The sequence below is a fragment of the Haliaeetus albicilla genome, chromosome 3, assembly GCF_947461875.1.
Source record: "Haliaeetus albicilla chromosome 3, bHalAlb1.1, whole genome shotgun sequence".
Taxonomy (NCBI): Eukaryota; Metazoa; Chordata; class Aves; order Accipitriformes; family Accipitridae; genus Haliaeetus; species Haliaeetus albicilla.
In genome coordinates, this window is record NC_091485.1 from 23,286,548 (window position 1) to 23,306,201 (window position 19,654).

A 19,654-nucleotide genomic window follows, 5' to 3' on the forward strand; every position below is an offset into this window, starting at 1 on the left:
CCAATCCTTATTGATCTATACCTTCGCGGCTTTCCCTCTTTTACTTTAAACTCTTTTGGTACTTTGTTCCTGTGTTACTAAGTTCTTGCCCTTGGTGAGCATTCTTAATAGTTGCCCTAGATGGTTCACAACAGCTGGTTGATCTCCAAGGTCTACCTCCTCAAAGAATAAGAGTAGTTCAATCCACTGTACAGAAACTAAAGTAAGTGTGGCAGAAGGCCAGAACTGATAAGACTACTGACCAAGTTCAAATGCTGATGGGAATTATGCATAAGGTTAAAGAGGGGATGGGGAACCAAGCAGGAATACAGAGACACTGACAAAGTGTCAAACAGACAGTCAAGGGAAGTGATTCTCCCTCTCTATCCAGTCCTTGTGAGACTGCATTCTGAGTACTGTGTCTAGCTTGAGGCTTCTCTGAAAAAGACACTGAAATACTCAAGTGAGTCTAGAGGACTCCTCCAGATAATCAGAGGGCTTGAGCACCAGACATGCAAGGAGAGGCTGCTGAGAGGACTGGGATTGTTCAGACTTAAGAGAAGGCTAAGGGAAACCTTATTGCTGTCTTATTGCTAGGAGGGTGCAAAGATGAAGCCAGACTCTTCTCAGGTGTACAGTGGTAGAACAGGAAGCAACGGATGAAAGTTGGAACATGGAAAATTAATTAGACAAAGATGTATTTATTTTATAATCAAATACTGGAACAGGCTGCCACCACAGGTTGGGGAATTTCTACTCTTTGAAGATACTCAAAAGTCAACTGGTCTTGCCCAGTCACCTAATCTAATTGACTTTGCTTTGAGCAGGGGTTAGATGACATGACCTCCAGAGATCCCTTCTGACCTAAATTATTCTAGGATGCCATGTAATAGTTCCACATGCCCAAGATCACCCAACATTTCCCTGAAAAGTCCCTGGATGGTTACTGCAGGTAATGATTACCATACAGTGTCATTCATTTTCAACAGTGTCAGGTTCACCCATCAATTCAGTGTCACAAGGAAGTAAAACAGTAATTAGCCTTCCTTTACAAAAGTCTTGAGCTGAACTACAGAAGCAGAAGCATCAAGCTCAATTTAAGAAACTATGCATAGATACGGAATGCTTTGGCTAGTTTGCACTGCTGTACCTCAGTTTTATTCATTTTGTTCAAAAAGTAAACACAAAAGCTTTAATTAAGTAGAACAGAATGTACATGCCTGGAAAAATGGACTCCTGAGATCCATGACTGGTATAGAAAATGTGAACAAGAGATGACAGAATCCTAGAATGGTTTAGGTCAGAAGGCACGTTCAAAGATCATGTAGTTCCAAGCCCCCTGCCATGGGCAGGGATGTCTTCAACCAGATCAGGTTGCTCAAAGTCCCATCCAACCTGACCTTGAACACTTCCAATGATGGGGCATCCACAACTTCTCTGGGCAACCTGTTCCAGTTCTCACCACCCTTATAGTAAAGAATTTCTTCCTTATGTCCAATCTAAATCTACCCTCTTTCAGTTTAAAACTGTTACCCCATGTCCTGTTACTACAGGCCCTGGTAAAATGTCTCTCTCCATCTTTCTTATAAGCCCCTTTAGATACTGAAAGGCTGCAGCCTCCCCGGAGCCTTGCCTTCTCCAGGCTGAAAAACCCCAACTCTCTCAGCCTTTCTTCATATGACAGGTGTTCCAGCCCTCTGATCATTTTCATGGCCCTCTTCTGGACTTGCTCTAACAGGTCCATATCTGTCTTGTGCTGGGGCCCCAGAGCTGGAGGCAGTACTCCAGCTGGGGTCTCACAAGAACAGAGTAGAGTGGGAGAATCACCTCCCTCAACTTGCTGGCCACACTACTTCTTACACGGCCCAGGATACAATTGGGTTTCTGGGCTGCAAGCGCACGTTGTCAGCTCATGTCTAATTTTTGATTGACCAGTACCGCCACGTCCTTCTCTGCAGGACTACTCTCAACCCATTCAGCCCCCAGTCTGTATTGATATTGGGGATTGGTCTGACCCAGGTGCATGACCTTGCACTTGGCCTTGTTGAGTCTTATGAGGTTCACACTGGCCCGCTTCTCAAGCCTGTGAAGGTCCCTCTGGATGGCATCCCTTCCTTCAAGTGAGTATCAACCACACCACTCAGCTTGGTGTCATCTGCAAACTTGCTGTGGGTGCTCTTAATCCCACTATGTCATTAATAAAAATACTGAAAAGTACTGGTTCCAATACAGACCCCTAAGGGACACCACTTGTTACTGATCTCCATTTGGACATTGAGCCTTTGACTGCAAGTCTTTGGATGTGGCCATCCAGCCAATTCTTACCCATCAAACAGTTCATCCATCAAACCCGTATCTCTCCAATTTAGCTACAAGGATGTTGTGTGGGACCATATCAAAGGCCTTACAGAAAGAAGGTAGATAACATCAGTTGCTCTTCCCTTATCCACCAACGCAGTCACTCCATTGTAGAAGGCCAATGGATTAGTCAGGCACGATCTGCCCTTGGTGAAGCCATGTTGGCTGTCTCTAATCACCTCCCTGTCATCCATATGCTTTGATATAGCTTCCAGGAGGATGTTGCATGACCTTACTGAGCACTGTGGTGAGGCTGAGTGGTCCATAGTTCCCAGAGTTCTCCTTTTTAAAAGTGAGTGTGATGTTTGCCTTTTTCCAGCCACTGGAGACTTAGTGACTACATCTGCCAGTTCCCTCCAGACCCTGGGATGCACCTCATTGGGTCCCATGGACTTGTACATTCAGGTTCCTCAGATGGTCTTGAACCCGATCTTCTCCTACAATGAGTGGGACTTCATTCCCCCAGTCCCTGCCTTTAGATTCAGACGTAAGAGATGTGGGAAGAACAATTGCCACTGAAAACAGGCAAAAAAATTGTTTAGTACTTCAGTCTTCTCCATGTCAGTTGTCATTAGATCCCCTCCTTTTATTTATTGGGGGGGAACAATTTCTTTTCTCTTCCTTTCCTAACGTACCCGTAGAAACCCTGATTATTATTCTTCACATCCTTTACCAAATTCAGCTCCAGCTGTGCCTTAGCTTTGCTGATCCCACCCCTACATTCCCAGGCAACATCCCTATATTATTCCCAGGATGCATGCCCCTGCTTCCACTGCTTATGCATTTCCCTCTTGTGTTTTAGTTTGACCAGAAGATCCTGACTCAGTCACGCTAGTCTCCTGCCTTCCTTGCCTGACATCTTGCATATGGGAATCAATAGTTCTTGTGCTCTTAAGAAAAAAAGTCTTTAAATAGCTGCCAGCTGTCTTCTATTCCTTTATCCCTGAGGGCTGTTTCCCAGGGTGTCCCATCCACCACTCCCTTAAACAACTGAAAGTTCGCTTTCCTAAGGTTTAGAGTCCCGACTATGCTTTTCACCTAGCCTATATCCCTCAAGATCATGAATTCCACCAGGGCATGATCACTACAGCCCAGGCAACTACCAGTCTTGACCTTTCCAATAAGTTCCTCTGCATTAGTGAGCAACAGGTCCACTAATGTATCTCCTCTGGTTAGGCTTTCTATCACCTAGATTAGGAAGTTATCCTCAAGAGTCTCCTTGACTGCTTGTAGCTTGCTGTGCTGCTTTTCCAGGGGATGTCAGGGTGACTGAAGTCCCCTAACGCGATCAGGGCCTGCAAGCATGATGCTTCCTGTAGTTGAAGTAAGAATGCTTCATCGACATCCTCCCCTTTGAACAGGTGGCCTGTAGTAAACACAAACCACAATGTTTCCTTTGGTGGCTTGGTCTCTAATTTTCAGGGATAAGCTCTTGACTTGTACACTGCTGTTTTTAAAAAACACAGCTCTGTGCAGTCAATCCATTTTGGTTTTTTATAGCGAGGGCAACCCCTCCACCCTTCCTTTCTTGCCTGTCCCTCCTGAACAGTTTATAGCCATCAACTGCAGCACTCCAATCATGTGAGTCATCCCATCAAGTTTCAGTGACAGCAATCAGATCATAGCTTTCCAGCTGTACAGTGGCTTCCAGCTCCTCCTGTTTGTTATCCATGCTGCGTGCATTGGTATAGAGACACTTTAGCTGGACTGCTGACTGTCTCACCTTTTTGGTGGAACCTTTTTGGAGGATTGGTGTCATTCCTTACTACTCCAGTAGGTGTGCTCATCCACCCCGGTCCTTGTGAGTACGCTGTTGTCATGGCTTTGCACCCCAGCCCCCAAGTTTGTTAGTTTAAAGCATGATTCACCAAGTCAGCCAATCTGCCGGCAATGCTTTATGATATCTCCCAGCATTCAAAGTATGGTCAACATGTGAAAAAAACGGTAACTAGCTCAACATGTACAAAAAGGCAGGACACTTCACATCACATGCAATTAAGCTGGGGACTCAATACCACAAAACATTGTGAATACTAAAGATGTTATGATGGTTCATAAAGTAACTGGACAAGTTCATGGAAAAGAGCAGTCCACAGACATGAACTCAAAAGTCCACAAATCACTTTTGTTGCATCTTTGCATGGCCTTTCTGTTTTCCTAGTATTTCTCAGGTATCTAACACTCGCTGCTGGTGGGAACAAAGCATAGACCTAGACAGAATGCTTTGTGTGGTCTAATACAGCAATTCCTGTGCACAGAGATACCCATATAGCTGACCACACTCTTAGTGCACTTTGAGCACAGTTTCTCCAAACCTGAACCAAAACAGTGTCTTTGGCAGGGCAGGGAAAAAAATAAGTGCAGAAAGAGGGAGGGGGCAAAAGGAGACTGGTACTTAAAAATACAGTTGCTATTTATAGACATTGTTGAGATTGTTATGAAACAGAAATCGCTGGGGGAATGGTATAATGCTTGAGTCTTGATGTTTGCATTTTTTTCTGTACAATTGTGAGCCTGCTGTACCTACAATGTACATATAAAGTAATTACAGCCACAGACAATTTTCAGAGAAGCTGTAAACAGAAATTTATTTTTTTCAATAAAACAACAGGAAATACTGGTTACATATTTAATATACTGGTTAGATAAAAACTAAAGCAGCACCTTTTTAAAGAAATACTTGCTCCTGTTGGTAAGTTAAGCCCTGTAGAAGCACAGATGGGAGAGCAGACAGTAGCTCATACAAAACTGTTCACCAGTTTCAAACACAAAGTCTATTGTGAGTACAGGAGACAAAAACCTGATAACACAAATGCTGACCTGTCTGAATGACATCCCCAAGTTTATTATCAAGACTAAACTCATTTTACTTCTAAAATATTCAAACTTCTTAAAGAAGTATTTGAGGAGGTAACTCTGTAAATCTGGATTCTTACACGGCCATTTTGAGTCATTTTTAAATGAAAAATTTGTATGAAGAACATCATTAATTCTTCTTTTACAGTTAAGACTGTATTTTTTCACCAATTGTAACTAAAAGTTAAACTGCTCATAACCACATTATATTCATATAAACATCATTTACACAAGATTATTTTGGCAAGTACTTACGCAAAGGATTTTGCCCTTCGCTGGCATAGTACTCGTACATGCCACTTTTGACAAGCGTATCGTAGTGGGGCAGGAAGTCAATTCGCTCCTTTGTTGCCGAAAGCAGCATTTGATCAACTGACTGTAGCAGATACAAAGTCACTCCATCTTGAACAAGTTCGCCTGCAGTGAAGATGAAATATAAAGTATATTGAAGAGCACTGCACCAGGCAATTTCTGCTCTCAAAACCAGTACAGGTTTAGCCTCAGGTAACACCTGTATTTTCTTAGGCATTGACTGCTCTGCATCCTAGGAACAACACTTAATTTAAAATCTTTTCGTACTTCCAAGCTTAATAATGCAAGTTTTCTCAGGTGATAGCTATTTACATGCCATTTTTTCTTATCATTAACAGAATTTGTGATGGAAGGTAAAAAAATTACGTTGTAAAACTGTCCATCATACTAACAAGTAGTTGTTAAAAACTTGTTTGTGAAAGTCAATTTTGTAACAATTCTTGGCAAACTATTACAGGATTTGTATTTCCAGTTAATTATTGCATGTCAGAGTATAAACAATCATCATGTGGTCTTTACAATCAATATAAAAAATAGCTGTATTTATTTTGCCATCTAAGATACTTACTGAAGTTGTCTTCTGTAATTTCTTTCCTATTTGTTGTGGTGATAACAAAGTTTTCATCAGTAGCTATGCCAAATGCCTACAAAAATTGGAGGTTAATCAGTTATGATAACTAAGTACACCATAAAGTATTCAGATAAATGAAAAAAAAAAAAAAAGCAGTCTTTCCACTCACTTTGCCACAAACTACTGAGAGGTGACCAAATATTTTTCCTGTATTAACTCAGAACACAGTTTAATTCCAGAATTTCATTTGCTTTCTCAACTTCGCCAAAACTGTCTGTACTAGAGTAGCTTGTTTTTTTACCTGCTTAAAATATGTTCTAATGAGCAACAGGAATTTTAAGGAGGAGGAACTGTCTTACAGGTAATCACCTTGAGGGCTAAGAAACTGAACAGCTCTACTTCAGACTGTGCAACTACAACAGCAATAGTCATGATCTAGAGGGTGTCCCATATTTAATTGCACTCTTCTGAGACATTAAACCACCCAAGTATTTCTTAATGTTGGATACACATTAAAGTCTTTGTTCTTCAATTATACCATACATTTTAAAAAAATAATTAAGATTTCTTTTAGAAAATTCTTTACCATTAAAACACTGAAGTATATTCTTCTGAACCTAAATAATTTTTGCCACTTTGCTGCCTCCAACTTTTAAATATGTTTCTGTAGCTTTGGACTTTTTATCCTGCTTTCTACATACATTTATATGTCTCTACATCTGCCCTAATTTTTGCACCCTGACGTCCAACACTAATCTCTTTCTCAAAATAATAAATGAAATATCTGTATTTTCTCCTGACTTTCCAGGTCTTTGAAACTCAAGTAAATGTCAACTCTGGTCTTGTTTAATTCCATCAACCCTTTCAGTCCTGCAGTCATGACTCCGACAGGTGTTTTCTACACTTTTAGCCAGATTCTTCCCTGAAGCTCTTGCATTCCCTGTAGCAGCTTGTCCTCATCATTTCCCGTACCTCTTTCTTTCCATCCCTGGTACTCAGACTCACAAAAATATTTTTAGAACACTGCTTAAGGCTTCATTAGAAGTCTGCTTTCCATCTTTCAGTTACCTTCTCCCTGGTTGTGACTCTGTTAAAGATACAGTTAGTATCCATCAGCAAAATTAGCAAAATTGTCAAACTTTTCATAGCACTTGGTGCAAGCAAAATAAATGGAGATGACATAAAGAGACTGATGTTCAGACTTAAAGAGTCTGGAGTAATTATTACTTTTTAACTCTCTATGTTCAGATCACTTCAACTTAACCTCTCATGTCACACAAATTTCAACATGGCAAACCTGTGCAGGAAAAAAAAGAAATTGCTCAGAGCAAGAAAAATAAGCAATAAAAAACATGGATACTGTATAACTAACCATTGTGCCATTTGAGGTTACTGGTTAATATAGAATAACTGAACCGGAGCGTTTTACATTTGAAAGCACAGATAAGCATCTTTTCCCTCCAGGTATAATTACAGCTTCCCTGTTTTCTGTACTTCCCACAAGCTCTCCTGCTCTCAAAACCTTGTGAAGAGTGCAGCATTTACTTCAAGGCAGCAAGAAGTTAGGATGAGGTAGTGCATGCACAAGACAGCAGCCTGCTAACTGAGCAGGCGCAGCCTCCTCCTTCTGGTCCTCTCCTCTGCTCCCTGGGTGAGCTTCAACTAAGCCAACTGCAACAACCTCACAGGCAGAGCTACACCTGCATTTCCTGGTGAGCCCAGCATTACTGTATCTACTGGCAGCAGGTCCTTTCCACTTCGCTCCAGATGGCTGTCATTTCAAGATAAGCTACTAGGCAGGTTCATGGACCAAGTCTAGCAGTCCTAACTGCAGATAAGCCATTTTTCTTGTCTGTGCCAGAATTTAAGAGGCTGCATCCTCTATAAACTTTGGCCAACTTAGAAAACGTCTCAGTTTGAAAGCTTCACTTGTATATAAGACCAATTTGTTTTACCTCCTCCTTCCCTCTGTTGCACACTCTCAGTTATCCCACTCCCTGCCACTTCCCATTATGCCAGGTAGCAGTGAGGTGGCTGCACAGTTGTCCCATGATGTGGATGTGGTCTTCAGGAAGATGAGTTGGTCATCCCTGAATAAAAGTGAACCTACTAGGTAATTTACTTGAACAGTTGATGAGGTTTCATTTGATTCTGATAAACAACATTTGGTGAAATGTTTCATTTCTCACTACAATTCTCGCATATAAGAGACATCATGGTATCTTTTGTTGACTTGACATAAAGTTGGGGTTTCACTGCTGAGCCCCTTTCAGCCTAGTATTGTGCCCTTTTTCAAATAAGCACTGAAGATGCACCCAATTCTTGACTTCAGAAGGTTCACGTGACAACCTAGCAGTACTTTCAGATTATAAGTCTGTTGCTTCTTCTGAAAATTGTCCAGATACACAATCATGATCTAGCTTTTGATGTCATTAAAATCTTGAAGAGTACAATAAAATCACTATACTCAGAAATGCCTCTGCACCTTCACAATGAAAGCATGTTTGGAGGTTATTGTGTTAAAACAGCTAAGCAGAAAGCTTTTATTTTTTTGGAGACAAAAGAAAAGATTTTTGGGAAAAAACAGAGACAAGCTACAAATTAATCCACAATCTAGGAGAAAAAAAAAATTAATGTTCTCTAAAAAGAGAGGTAGATATGTGAAAAGACAAGGATTCCTAAACTATTGGTTACATATGATCACTATATGCAAACGGAAAAGTCAAAACGTTAGAAAGATGAACAGTTATATGCATACAAAAGAGAAAAAAGCCACCTAAAACCTAAAAAGTAGAGAAGATTATATCAATAAGCCAAATTTTGAATATTCCAGGAAAACAACCATAGCTGTTCACTAAGAGCCATTTAAGTTGTTTGCTAAGCCACACTTGAATGCGTACTGAGTGTACACTGCAGGGTTTTGGTGTCAGAGAGCTGTAGGGGTGACCAGTGCGGGAGGAGGCAGTGAATTGCCCTGACCCAGTCATAGACAGTGCCAGATGGCTCTCAAACTGATGGAAGACAAATGAGAAGCAACAGAGGAGATGCATCAGAGGAGACATCAGTGCTAGGAACACCAGAGACACACTGAAAGGAGGTACACCATGCCAGAGCAGGGATGGCCCCAAAGGTGTTGGGGCCCATGGTGGCAGATCCATGTCAGGGCAGGGAGTTTTCCCTCTCTGTTCTCCTACTCCCATGGGGCTGCGGCCTGCAGACAACCCCCCCAGAGCAGAAGAAAACCAGTAAAGAGCACGGAGGAGGAGCAGCAGCAGCAGAGGGAAACCCTGCACATGGCCCTCACATCTCATACCACCTGTTGCCTTACCAAAGGAACTGGGATTGACTGAGCGTGGCACACGGGGAGAACAAGGGAAGCTTGGACTAGGAATGGGAGAAGAGAGGTGGATGACAGAAGATGAACTTGGAGAAGGAGGAAGAAAGGCATTTCCCTAAGTGTTTGTTTAATTGCCCCGCCCCCCCCCCCCCCCCCCCCAATAATCAAAAGTTGTGTTAATTGGCAGTAAGTTAAATTAAGAAAAATTCCCTGAGTCAAGCTTGTTTTGCCTGCAGTGGGATGTCAGTCATTATATCTATGAGATGATACACAAACCAAAAAGCTGTCTTGTTCAAACAAAAGAAATACATTCTTTATAAACTCGAGGCTCACTCTGGAGCACTGCCTATGTTTCATGATAAATAAATAAAGCTAATAACTCTCAATTTGTTGGTGGATGTTTATGATGCAAGATTAATATAATGCTAAAAGGTAAGAGTTTGAAACTGCCAAATGAATGCCAGATGCCCAAGAAGCTTTCAGCAGAGCAATTTACAGGAACGATATGTGAAAGTATGAATGAACTGTGATCTCGTTAACCCTTACATCTGAATCAAGAAGGAAGGTTCAATTTCTATACATGCTTCAGTCACAGGTTTTCTTTATAAACTAAAAAACACACAAGCCCACAAATCACAGACAACTCCTCAGCAGCTAAGACTCCTTCAAACAGGCCTCAGTTTCTTTTCTCTTTCACATATTAGCACATAAGCACCAAAGCAAATTTTGCTGCTATTTGATCTGAACACACACTGCAAGGCTTACCTGGCTACTAAGCCAACTAGAACAATTAACACGAAGTAAACATAGATTTTGCCTCTAGATTTACCATCTGCCTTGGAAAAGGTGTTCAACAACCAAATGTTCAACATTGTGTGTATAGCACCACAACTTGCAATAACATGGATAGGCTTGAAGTGGTAAGTGAAGGAGAGATAACACACTGTAAGCACAGCATCATTGGTCTGCTTCCAGTGGGCCTCCAGTCTATTACCATAAAAAAATCATTTCTGGTGCTGACTTTTCAAACTGAAGGAATATAACAGTCTCACACATGACAGACTTAGGTAAAACAGTGAAACTGAAACTACAATATCTTTAGGGAAGACATTTAACCCCTTGCAATCCAAACTTTTCAACACAAACAGTTGTTTCCTACAATAAGCAACTTCCATACCTTTAAAATGCTCTGTCTCCTCCTAAGGTAACTGTTCCAACAGGCAGACACATGAGAATGATGTGAAGAACTGGCCTCAGAACATGGTGATGTAGCCAAGGGATAACAGAGACATAACAGCCACCTTCCACGAAGTGACACCTAGCCCAGAAATAATTTTCTGGCTAATGGAATTGCATTGCCAATGCGAACCTCTTAAAGGGGACCTGAACTGTATCAGTTAAATGTAAAGAAATCCAGCAATGGCATTTTCAATGCTGTCCTTTACAGCTACTCATTTTCACAAGACTTATCTACATACCTCAGCTACCTAATGTGATAAAAAGCAATACAGCTTTACTTTAAGTATTTCACATTGATCCAGCGGCTCCTTTGCAGGAACTTGTTCAGGAATCTAAAAAAAGAACCTAAATGCTACATCCAACCTCTGAGAGGCCTGTAGCCTTCTGTAACTTTGCATGTGATTAACTGAGTGTCTCATGCTATTTGCCAATTTATCACCTGAAAGATGTACATTTATCAGTTAGCTATGCTGCTTTATGCCACGTTAAAAAGAATTATCAGTCCAAATTGAGAGAAATCTCTTAGATCAACAAATGGATGAAACTGTAAAACACATTTGAGGAAACATATTTTATTCTCAAATCACAGATTTTCAAACCAAGAACTGTCTTTCAGTAGTGCTTAAGGATACTGAGATATTTGTATCACATCTCTCAATTATTCATACATTCATACAACTAGGTAATATTAAAGTCATTCATACAAATTAGCAAATACGAAAACCAAGATACAAACAGATTAAGTAGAGACAAAGATCTTGCTGGAGTGATTGACAATAACCGTACGCAACTCATAAGAGTGCTAATGAGATTCCAGTCCACTGTTAGGTCAGCTAGTCTCAACATAATGACAGCCTGCTGAGGATCTGGTAGTGAGGATCTCGTACTGAGCACTCATGGTAGGACAGCAAGTATGATAACAATCATCTTTAATCATAATCTGAATGAGGTTGCCTAATGTCAGAACACAAACATGCATTGTCTTTGGACACCAACAGGAAGGGGATCCAAAAGCCTTTGGAAAAGCAGTTGCATTCAAAAAAGATAGAAGTTATTTCTAAGCATTTCTTGGAGCTCAAAGCAGAGTTGTATATTACAGAAATACAGGAACACCCAATAGCCCGTATCTCCTGGGCAGATGGTTGCTAGAGACAACCTACAAACAAAACCCAGCAATGAACAGTAGTGTTCTGAAACATTTTCCAACCATCCTTTAGTTGGAGGTGACTCTGTCAATAAAGAACAAATTACAGAAGACAACATTTGCAGAACTTGAAGTGCTTTGTCTTCTGTCCTACTTAAAAGTTTCACTACTTTCAGAAGTTCTATTGATACAGCTCTGAATATTTACAAAAAGGTACCAATGAAAGGTGTTAAGAAGTGAACAGATGGATTAACAGAAACACTAAGAACATTGCTACCTATCACAAGAACCAGTAATAGAAGAAGTTTTTATGCGGTATCTTCAAGTAAAGCTTTACACTGGTTTTGGTAGAAAAACAGAGAGAAAAACAAGAGAGGGAAATTGCATGACAGAAGCTGTCTACAGAAGCCACATCCATAAATCTATGAAACCTTGTCCAGAACAATGAGTTAACTCAGACATCTTTTCAAGATTTGCAAGATATAACAAGTAGAAAGAAGTTGGGGACCCTAGAATTTATGCAAAGAGCATGCTGTCATTACTAGACTTATTCAGTCTAGACAAATTCAGTAACTATCACAAGCCGTTGTGTCTAAAAACAGAATCACAAATATTATTGAATACAGCTATCACCCAAAATTTTGACATCAACTCCATACAGCTTCCACCATGAAAATACTTTGTAGGACATCACTTGTTAAAGTAACAAGAATTCAGGAGTCAGTCTTCAAAAGCAAAAAGTACTTGGTCACATTAAGAAGCTGCACCTGGATAACTAATGCCAAAGGAATGCATATGCTCTGCATCCGACTGTATTGCCAGCACTCAAATTTGAGCAGGAACTTAAAAACCACACAGCTTTCCAAATCAGTCAACACATAATAAGGTAGTGCTTAAGTACACAAAGGTATGCAAACTGCATCCTTCTTCCCACTGAAATGTCAGTAACAAAGTCACTATACACAAGCGTTTCAGCAAAGCCTGAAATACAATATGACAGTTTTGGAAAAAACTCACAGTACTGTTGCATCTTATACATACCTTACAGTACCTCCAACAGTTTCCTTAAAAAGCAAGGCAAAACTTGCTTGTTTTGTGTATGCACGGCATGTTTAAAACATATCTATTTTCAGTTTCTGATTATACAGAATCTTGAAAAGTGAGTAAATGAATATAGATTTTATAATACAAAAATATAATTATGGCAAGATGGACTGATTCCATCATTAAAAATGGAGGTACTTTTATTGAGCAAATTTATCAGAACAGTATCATAGTAAATTATCTAGATACCTCTTAAATAGATTTAAGAGTTACCCTCTGGTGATACAAACAGCAGAAGTTGCTAACATTTTTTCATTGATCATAAATAATTTCATTAAATTATTTAATAGGCATTGGCAAGCAAATATTCACCAAAAAAAAATTACACTTATTTCTTGAGTTTCCACCACAGCTATGCTTCTTTTCCATACTCACTCTTAAAGAACTTCCTTTTTTGCCTCTTAGCTTATTGATACACTGGAATTTATCTCGGTGGACTGGCAAAATAGTATGTAAATAGTTAAACAGTTGTTAGATTGTTAGAATACAATGGGAAACTCAACAAAGGATGTGACAAAAGATTAAAAGCAAAATACTTTGTTCTATTGCAATGTCTGAATTGTGAGTATTTACTTAAATTACAGATAGTTACTTTCTATACAGATTACAGATCTATACTTCCTATATATTTCTTCAAACAAGGTCACAACAATGATGAAAGTTTCAAAAGAATTAAAGAAGCACTTACAAATGTGTTCAACTTCTATTTAAGAAGAAACACTAATTTTAGTACCACTAGCTCTCTTCAGACTGATACTTCACCTCAAAGCCTCTCACAAACCCTTCACTCAGCAAAACTTTGGTGCAGTTTTCAGCACAGATACCTTTCCGCTTTAAAAGGAGTGTGACCTCTCTAAGTGCCTGGAAGGATTCCTGCCAGCTTAGCAACAAACTGAAGCGCTCCAGCTTCACTGTGTACCTGGACCACATGAGCGAGGGATCTAGGATTAACTGCCAACAAAGTTTAGCTCCATTCTGCTCATTGCAGGTAAATATTTTCCAATTATACTCTGAACATCAGGACAAGCAGTGGGGCATATACCTAACAAAAGACAACAGGAAGGTGTACTTCCAAGAAGAGGTAAAACTCCATATTTAATTCACTTATTCACCTTAAAACTTCATGGTTCTGGGGACTGAAATTACATGACTGCTCCACATACGCTCGACAGCGCTCAAATGGAATAGTCAAGCTAACAGATCTTTTTTAATTAAGAGGTTTCTGCTTTAGGATTGATCACTGCAAGGAATAAGAATGAAGACTATATACATTCCAGCTTCTCTTATAAAGTTTGGTTTGGTTTTTTGTTTGTTTTTTTTTTAAAAACTCACACACACACATTCAGAAGGAAAGGTTAATTTATCAGTACATAAAGCCACATCCAACCACACTGCCATGCATTAACTTGTTAGGGGACAGTAAAAAAATACTCATAAGGTGACAACAAATATTTGCTTCAAAAAAAAGTTTCAAAAATTAATAAAGAATATTTTAATAATAACAGAGGAATATTTTATATGACAACAGACAGGACATGAATCAGCTCCTAAATCGACCTCTCAGTGGCTGAATCTCTTGTCTCAAGACTCAGTTATTTTGCTACACAAACAGGAAAATACTCACCTTCTCTCTGCATTATGAAAAAAACATAAATCTCAGAAGTAGCAGCCTAAGACCATGCCTTCAGGCATTCAAGTATTTTCAACTCAGAATCATCACATATTGCAATTGGGTTTAATTTCATTATTTTTTTCAAGATTTACATTCTCCTTTGACTCCTACATATCCAGTTATATCCAAAAGAATTCTCTTATGCCACAGGAAGATATTCATAGCAGAAATACTTCCAACAGCTTAATACTTCTCATGCCCCTGTCAGACATTACCACCCTCTCTGGCCAGTTGGCAGACTGGAAAATGTATGTGCACCTTCGCTGCTACAGTAGAATCATTCAGTCGCACAACAAACTGCCAATGAAAGTCGATTTAAAGATGACCCTGTACTGAGGTTGAGCCACCAGACAGGATACCCGTGGAAACAACGCTACTAGATATGCAGCATTTGCCTGATCACACACTCAGATGGTGTCTAGTAGCTTTAATTGGAAAAGCAAATACAACATTCCATTTCATCTTAGTCTGAACAATTCAAAACTTGCTTATCAAAAGAATCTTTCTTCCTGAGCTTTCATCACTTCCCTGACACTGACTTCAGCACCATGAAGTGGGGAAAGTCTGTCCCAATCAGGTGAACCCATTCATCACCTTTTTCCTGAAAGTAGTTAGTTGCAATTTTCAAGATGCCAGAAATTTGGCACTCTGGAGTACAACACCCAGAGAAACATAAACAATGCGTAAAACTCCCAGAGGCACCGAGATGCCAGAATGCTCTTCCAAGAAGCCTAACAAGAACCTGTACACTGTTGGTGTGGGAGACAGAGACATCAAACTCCTAGACTTCAGCCTGTCCAGTTTTCACTGTACCAGCACTTACTGGTCATGTCAAACCACCTGTCTCAGCATGCTTTCAGAGTGAGATGTCCCATATGTAAGATAACAAAAGCTCCAAGGTGTGAAGAGTCACCACACTGAAATTAGCTGTGACAGAAGCATCTCTGACTGAACTTGCAGACATTATTGGAGAAGGCCTTTCTCTAAAAGAATGAATATTTGAGGAACTTGTTGCACAAGTTTAAGAGCATCCACTATTATCCTTAACACTCCAGAACAGCCACCAGGACTGGTGATAAGGATTATGATGTTGACATGGTGAGAAACTATACTTGAAAATTTTACTTTCACAGGCACAAAATCCAAACACACCAAGTTCTGCTTTGCTGCGCCAGACTTTTCTAATGCTATGTTGCATGTCTGAGCAGACTGCCTAATGGCATTAAAGTACTGACTCCACAACGTCAATACGTTTTTTGAGATAAGAAAACCCTGAAGCTGTTTGTACCCAAGATTTGTCATATCTGGTGATGAGGACCTATTTCTGTGTAAGACTGCAAATATGCCAAAAGCTCTGTGAACTACTGAACGCTGTGAGGATGCACAGAAACAGAAGTCACTGGAGTGTGCAGCATATGTAACAAAGCCATGAAAAGAAAGACGCCCTTGACTGTAACAAGTTGCAAATTAGTGTTAACCTCAGCCCATCAATTAATTGCAAAAGCTAAGGAAAAAGATGGGTTAATCATCAACATATTTACCCTGAATACTAAAAATATGAAGTATTCTTGCAATTCATCCGCTAGGTACAGTTGAGACGGGATGCATTAGGACAACTCTTGGGAGGAAATCACGTAATGCTTCTAATTACTCACAGGAGATATGAACCCTATAATGATGCTCCATTAAGGAGGATGTTGGTTCTTAGAAGGCCATGAACCCATCCCATTGTCTAACTTCTCAGAATGTTACACTGCATAAAGTGTAATGATTTCTTTATTCCATTCAGTTACTTTGTTTCTTCTGAACAGAAAATGAAAGTTTTCTGAACTTTAGGGGCTCTGACCAGATCAAGGGATATGCTAACGCTCCATAGCCAAGTTACTGCTGAGTAGCAGCACCTGAAGCAGTAGTACAGATTCAGTACCTCTAACAGAATAAGAATATGCCATTTTGAACACTGAAGTAGAACTGTGCAAGGAGGAGGTAGTCATTTGTGACAGCTATTCCTGCTGACATTGATAACTCAAAGCTTTCATCGCAGTAGGAAACCATTACATTAAACACCATCCAGACATAGCACAAACCAAGCAATTTCCTCAAAGAGCTTATATCCTAGAGAACAAAGTGCAAATTACACTGGATAAGGAAACTAAAATAGAAAGTTTTATCAGACTAAGTTAGTGCACAATTTACAGCTGATTTTCCTGTGTGTGTCACAATAAAAAACAGACGCAGGCAGCTAACAGGTTTATGGCATTTATTACTCCCTCAAAAAACAAAACCATGACGGAAAATGGGCGATGCCTACTGGTATCACCAGCAAAGTAAACAGCCCATACACCGAAAGAAATCTCCACCTCCAAGAGATCTGAAGACATAGTAAAGTCTTGTTTTGCGTAACGAAAGGAAAGACAGCTGAAAGGATACACGAGACAGCAAAGAACCCGCCAGGTAAAGTATTTAAATGGCAGCAGCCACCACTGCGGACGTCGGAGAGACAGGTACAGGGCTCAAGCCGGGAAAACACCGGCCCTTATCGCCAACACCTTGGACAGCAGAAATACCACCGCGCCCGTCCTCCGGTGCGCCGCACCGTGCCCGAGGACGCCCCTCCTCGCCGCCGCCGGTTCCCCGCGCGGGGGAGCTCCCGGGCCGCCCGTTCCCTTCCCGCCCGCCGCCAGGGGCTGCTCCCGTGCCGCCGCGCGGCCGGCCGCCTTGCTGCCGCCCCGGACGGGCCTTTTTAGGGTGAGGGGCCCGCTGCCCGGGGGAACGGGACGCCGAGGGAGCAGGCGCGGTCTCTCCCCGACGGTCGCCCACCTGTCCCGGCAAGAAAGTTTAGGGGAGGGAGGCAGGCGCAGCGGCCCGCGCCCCGCCGGGCAGACGGAGGAGGCAGCTCCCCCCACTCCAACCCCGCCGCCCAACCGCCACCGGCCGGGCGCGCGCCGCCGGGGCCGTCGCCCCCCCCCACCCCCGAGCTCGCACGTGGGGCTGCGGCACGTGCCGGCTCCCCCCCGCGCCGCGGGGCCCGGCCGCGCGGAACGGTGGCAGCGGCTGGGACGCGCGGCCCTCCTCGGCCACGCCTGCCCCCGCCGCCGGAGGGGGCGTTAACGGCGCGGCCGGCCCCGCGTCCGTGGTCGCCCTCCCTTCCCCCACCACCCTCCGCCCGCGGTACCTGGCAGACGGCGCTACGGAAGCCGCGGTAGTTGTCCTTGCCGTAGCTAAGCACTTTCTCGTCCAGATCCGCCTGCTCCCGGCGCCGGTCGAAGAGAAAGACGGTGCGGTCCCCGCTGCCGCGAGGCGTCAGCAGCACCGGCCTGCGAGCTCCACGGCTGCCTCCGGCCGCCGCTGCCATGTTGCGAAGCCGAAGAGACGGAAACCGTCCCGCAGCGATGGCGGCGGCGGCGGCAACGGCGGTATCTATTGCCTGGCCCGCGAGCTCCCCCGCCTGGCGCTGCCCGGTCCGCGCGCGGAAGCCCCGGCCGGGGAAGGAGGAGGAGCCAGGCGGGAGGCTGGGGCGGAGACCCGGAAGGGGAGGGGGGCCGCGGTGCCGCAGCGGCTGTCGGCGGAAGGGGAGCAGCCTGGGAGCGAAAGCCAGCCTCGGCGCCGCGACCTCGGAACGAATTGGCGTCCGGCGCCGCTGCCGCCGGGCGGGGCGGGGCGGGACCGGACCGGACGGGACCGGAGCAGGGACCAGAGCGGGAGGCGCGCAGGCGGCCTCGGCGGTGGAAGCGCGTGCCGCGCCCGGCCGCCGCAGCCGCCCCGGCGGTTGACGCGCCCGAGGCCGCCGCCCGCCGCCTCTTCCGCGCGGGGCGGGGGGTGGCGAGGGCCCTGCGTGGTCGGCAGGGCCGCCAGCGGGCTCCCGTCGCCTGGCGGACGCATCCCCCGCCCAGCGGTGGCCGGCGGAGCCTGGGCTGAGGCCGGGCGGTGGCCCGTTGTAGCGGTGGCATAACGGAGAGACTTGTCCCTGGGGCTTCGGTGTGGAGGCGTGAAGGCCTAGTTCGTCTGCCTCAAAATAAACTGGGCAGTCGAGATCCATAAGCTGTGGTTTGTTCTCTAATGCTTGAAACACTTTTCCTCCTCTGGAGGGGAGAGTTGGTGTATTGTCCAGAGCCTTAAAAATCAAATTTCGATTAAAACTTTTTAAAAGTTCTTGGTTTTGCAAAACCCTCGTGACTTTTGCATTGTGCCATTATAGAAGAATGGCAGGACTAGAGTAGCAGCAAAACTGCAGCTGAAATAAAATAATTCAAGAAATAAATATGGTCTCTTAAGGAACCGGAGAAACACATTTGTCAGGAAACTGTCAGGATCTTTTGGCTTGTCATTCATTGTAGGGTAGACCAATAGCATTTCCTCCCATGATAAACAATAAGGATGTAGTTGGAATACACTTTATAAACAAGCTTAGAAAGAAATTCAATAATCAGAATTTATGCGCTCAGGCTTCTGGAAGGAGCAGCTTATGCTTCTGATGGCACTAGCGCAGAGAAACTGTGTTATAAGTTTTGTGTGTTGTCGTTGCACTTGCATGAGAAGTTCTTTCATGCTGTGTCTTGTTCTTATGTTCTGAGTTTATGCACAGCCTTTCAGTGCTGTCAGTTGAGCGTAACACTTTAAAGAGTTCTCTCAGTATTTGCTATCATTTCTGAGAGAAGTCTCTGGTCTAAGTGTACATAAATGTAAGTGGAAACATTTGAGGCTGACATCTTCATTGTCTGATACAACTGCTTGTACAGATTGAGATCTAGAAGGCATATATGGCTGGACACTTTGATCTCTGACCTTCAGTCCCTCTAAAAAGATGATATCCCCCCACCCCCAGTTGTAAATTAATTACTTTCAAGCTTTGGTGGTACAAAATTGCATGTTCACTGATCTCTTATTTAGAAGTGCTCAAGGGGTATGTGTAGTCTTCCTAGGATAGGAACATGAAATGAAAAAGAAAACTGTCCGAAGGGACACAGTCTTCCTCCTACTTGCTCTGTCCTGCTTGTCTAGAAAAGGTACAAGCAGGAATGCTCAGAAGAGTGCAGCTGCTTCTGTTTTAAGGACTCTTAGCTGTGAAAGGAAAGGATTGTG

At 42.9% G+C, this 19,654-nt stretch overlaps 1 protein-coding gene across 2 annotated transcripts in view; it reads right to left on the minus strand.

Moving 5' to 3' along the window:
- Positions 1–18,034, minus strand: part of SMCHD1 (structural maintenance of chromosomes flexible hinge domain containing 1) — a 90,958-nt gene extending 72,924 nt beyond the window's left edge. Inside the window, exons 1-3 of one of the 2 annotated variants that reach the window (XR_011323971.1) lie at positions 17,748–18,034; positions 6,074–6,149; positions 5,449–5,610 (exon numbers count right to left, since the gene is read on the minus strand). Coding sequence is in view for 1 of the 2 variants with exons in the window: in XM_069779099.1 (XP_069635200.1) it covers positions 5,449–5,610; positions 6,074–6,149; positions 17,748–17,927 (418 nt within the window). In the remaining variant the exon portion in view is untranslated. The remainder of the gene's footprint in view (positions 1–5,448; positions 5,611–6,073; positions 6,150–17,747) is intronic. The other variant, XM_069779099.1, reaches the window with a different exon arrangement.
- Between the last annotated feature and the right edge of the window lie 1,620 nt (positions 18,035–19,654).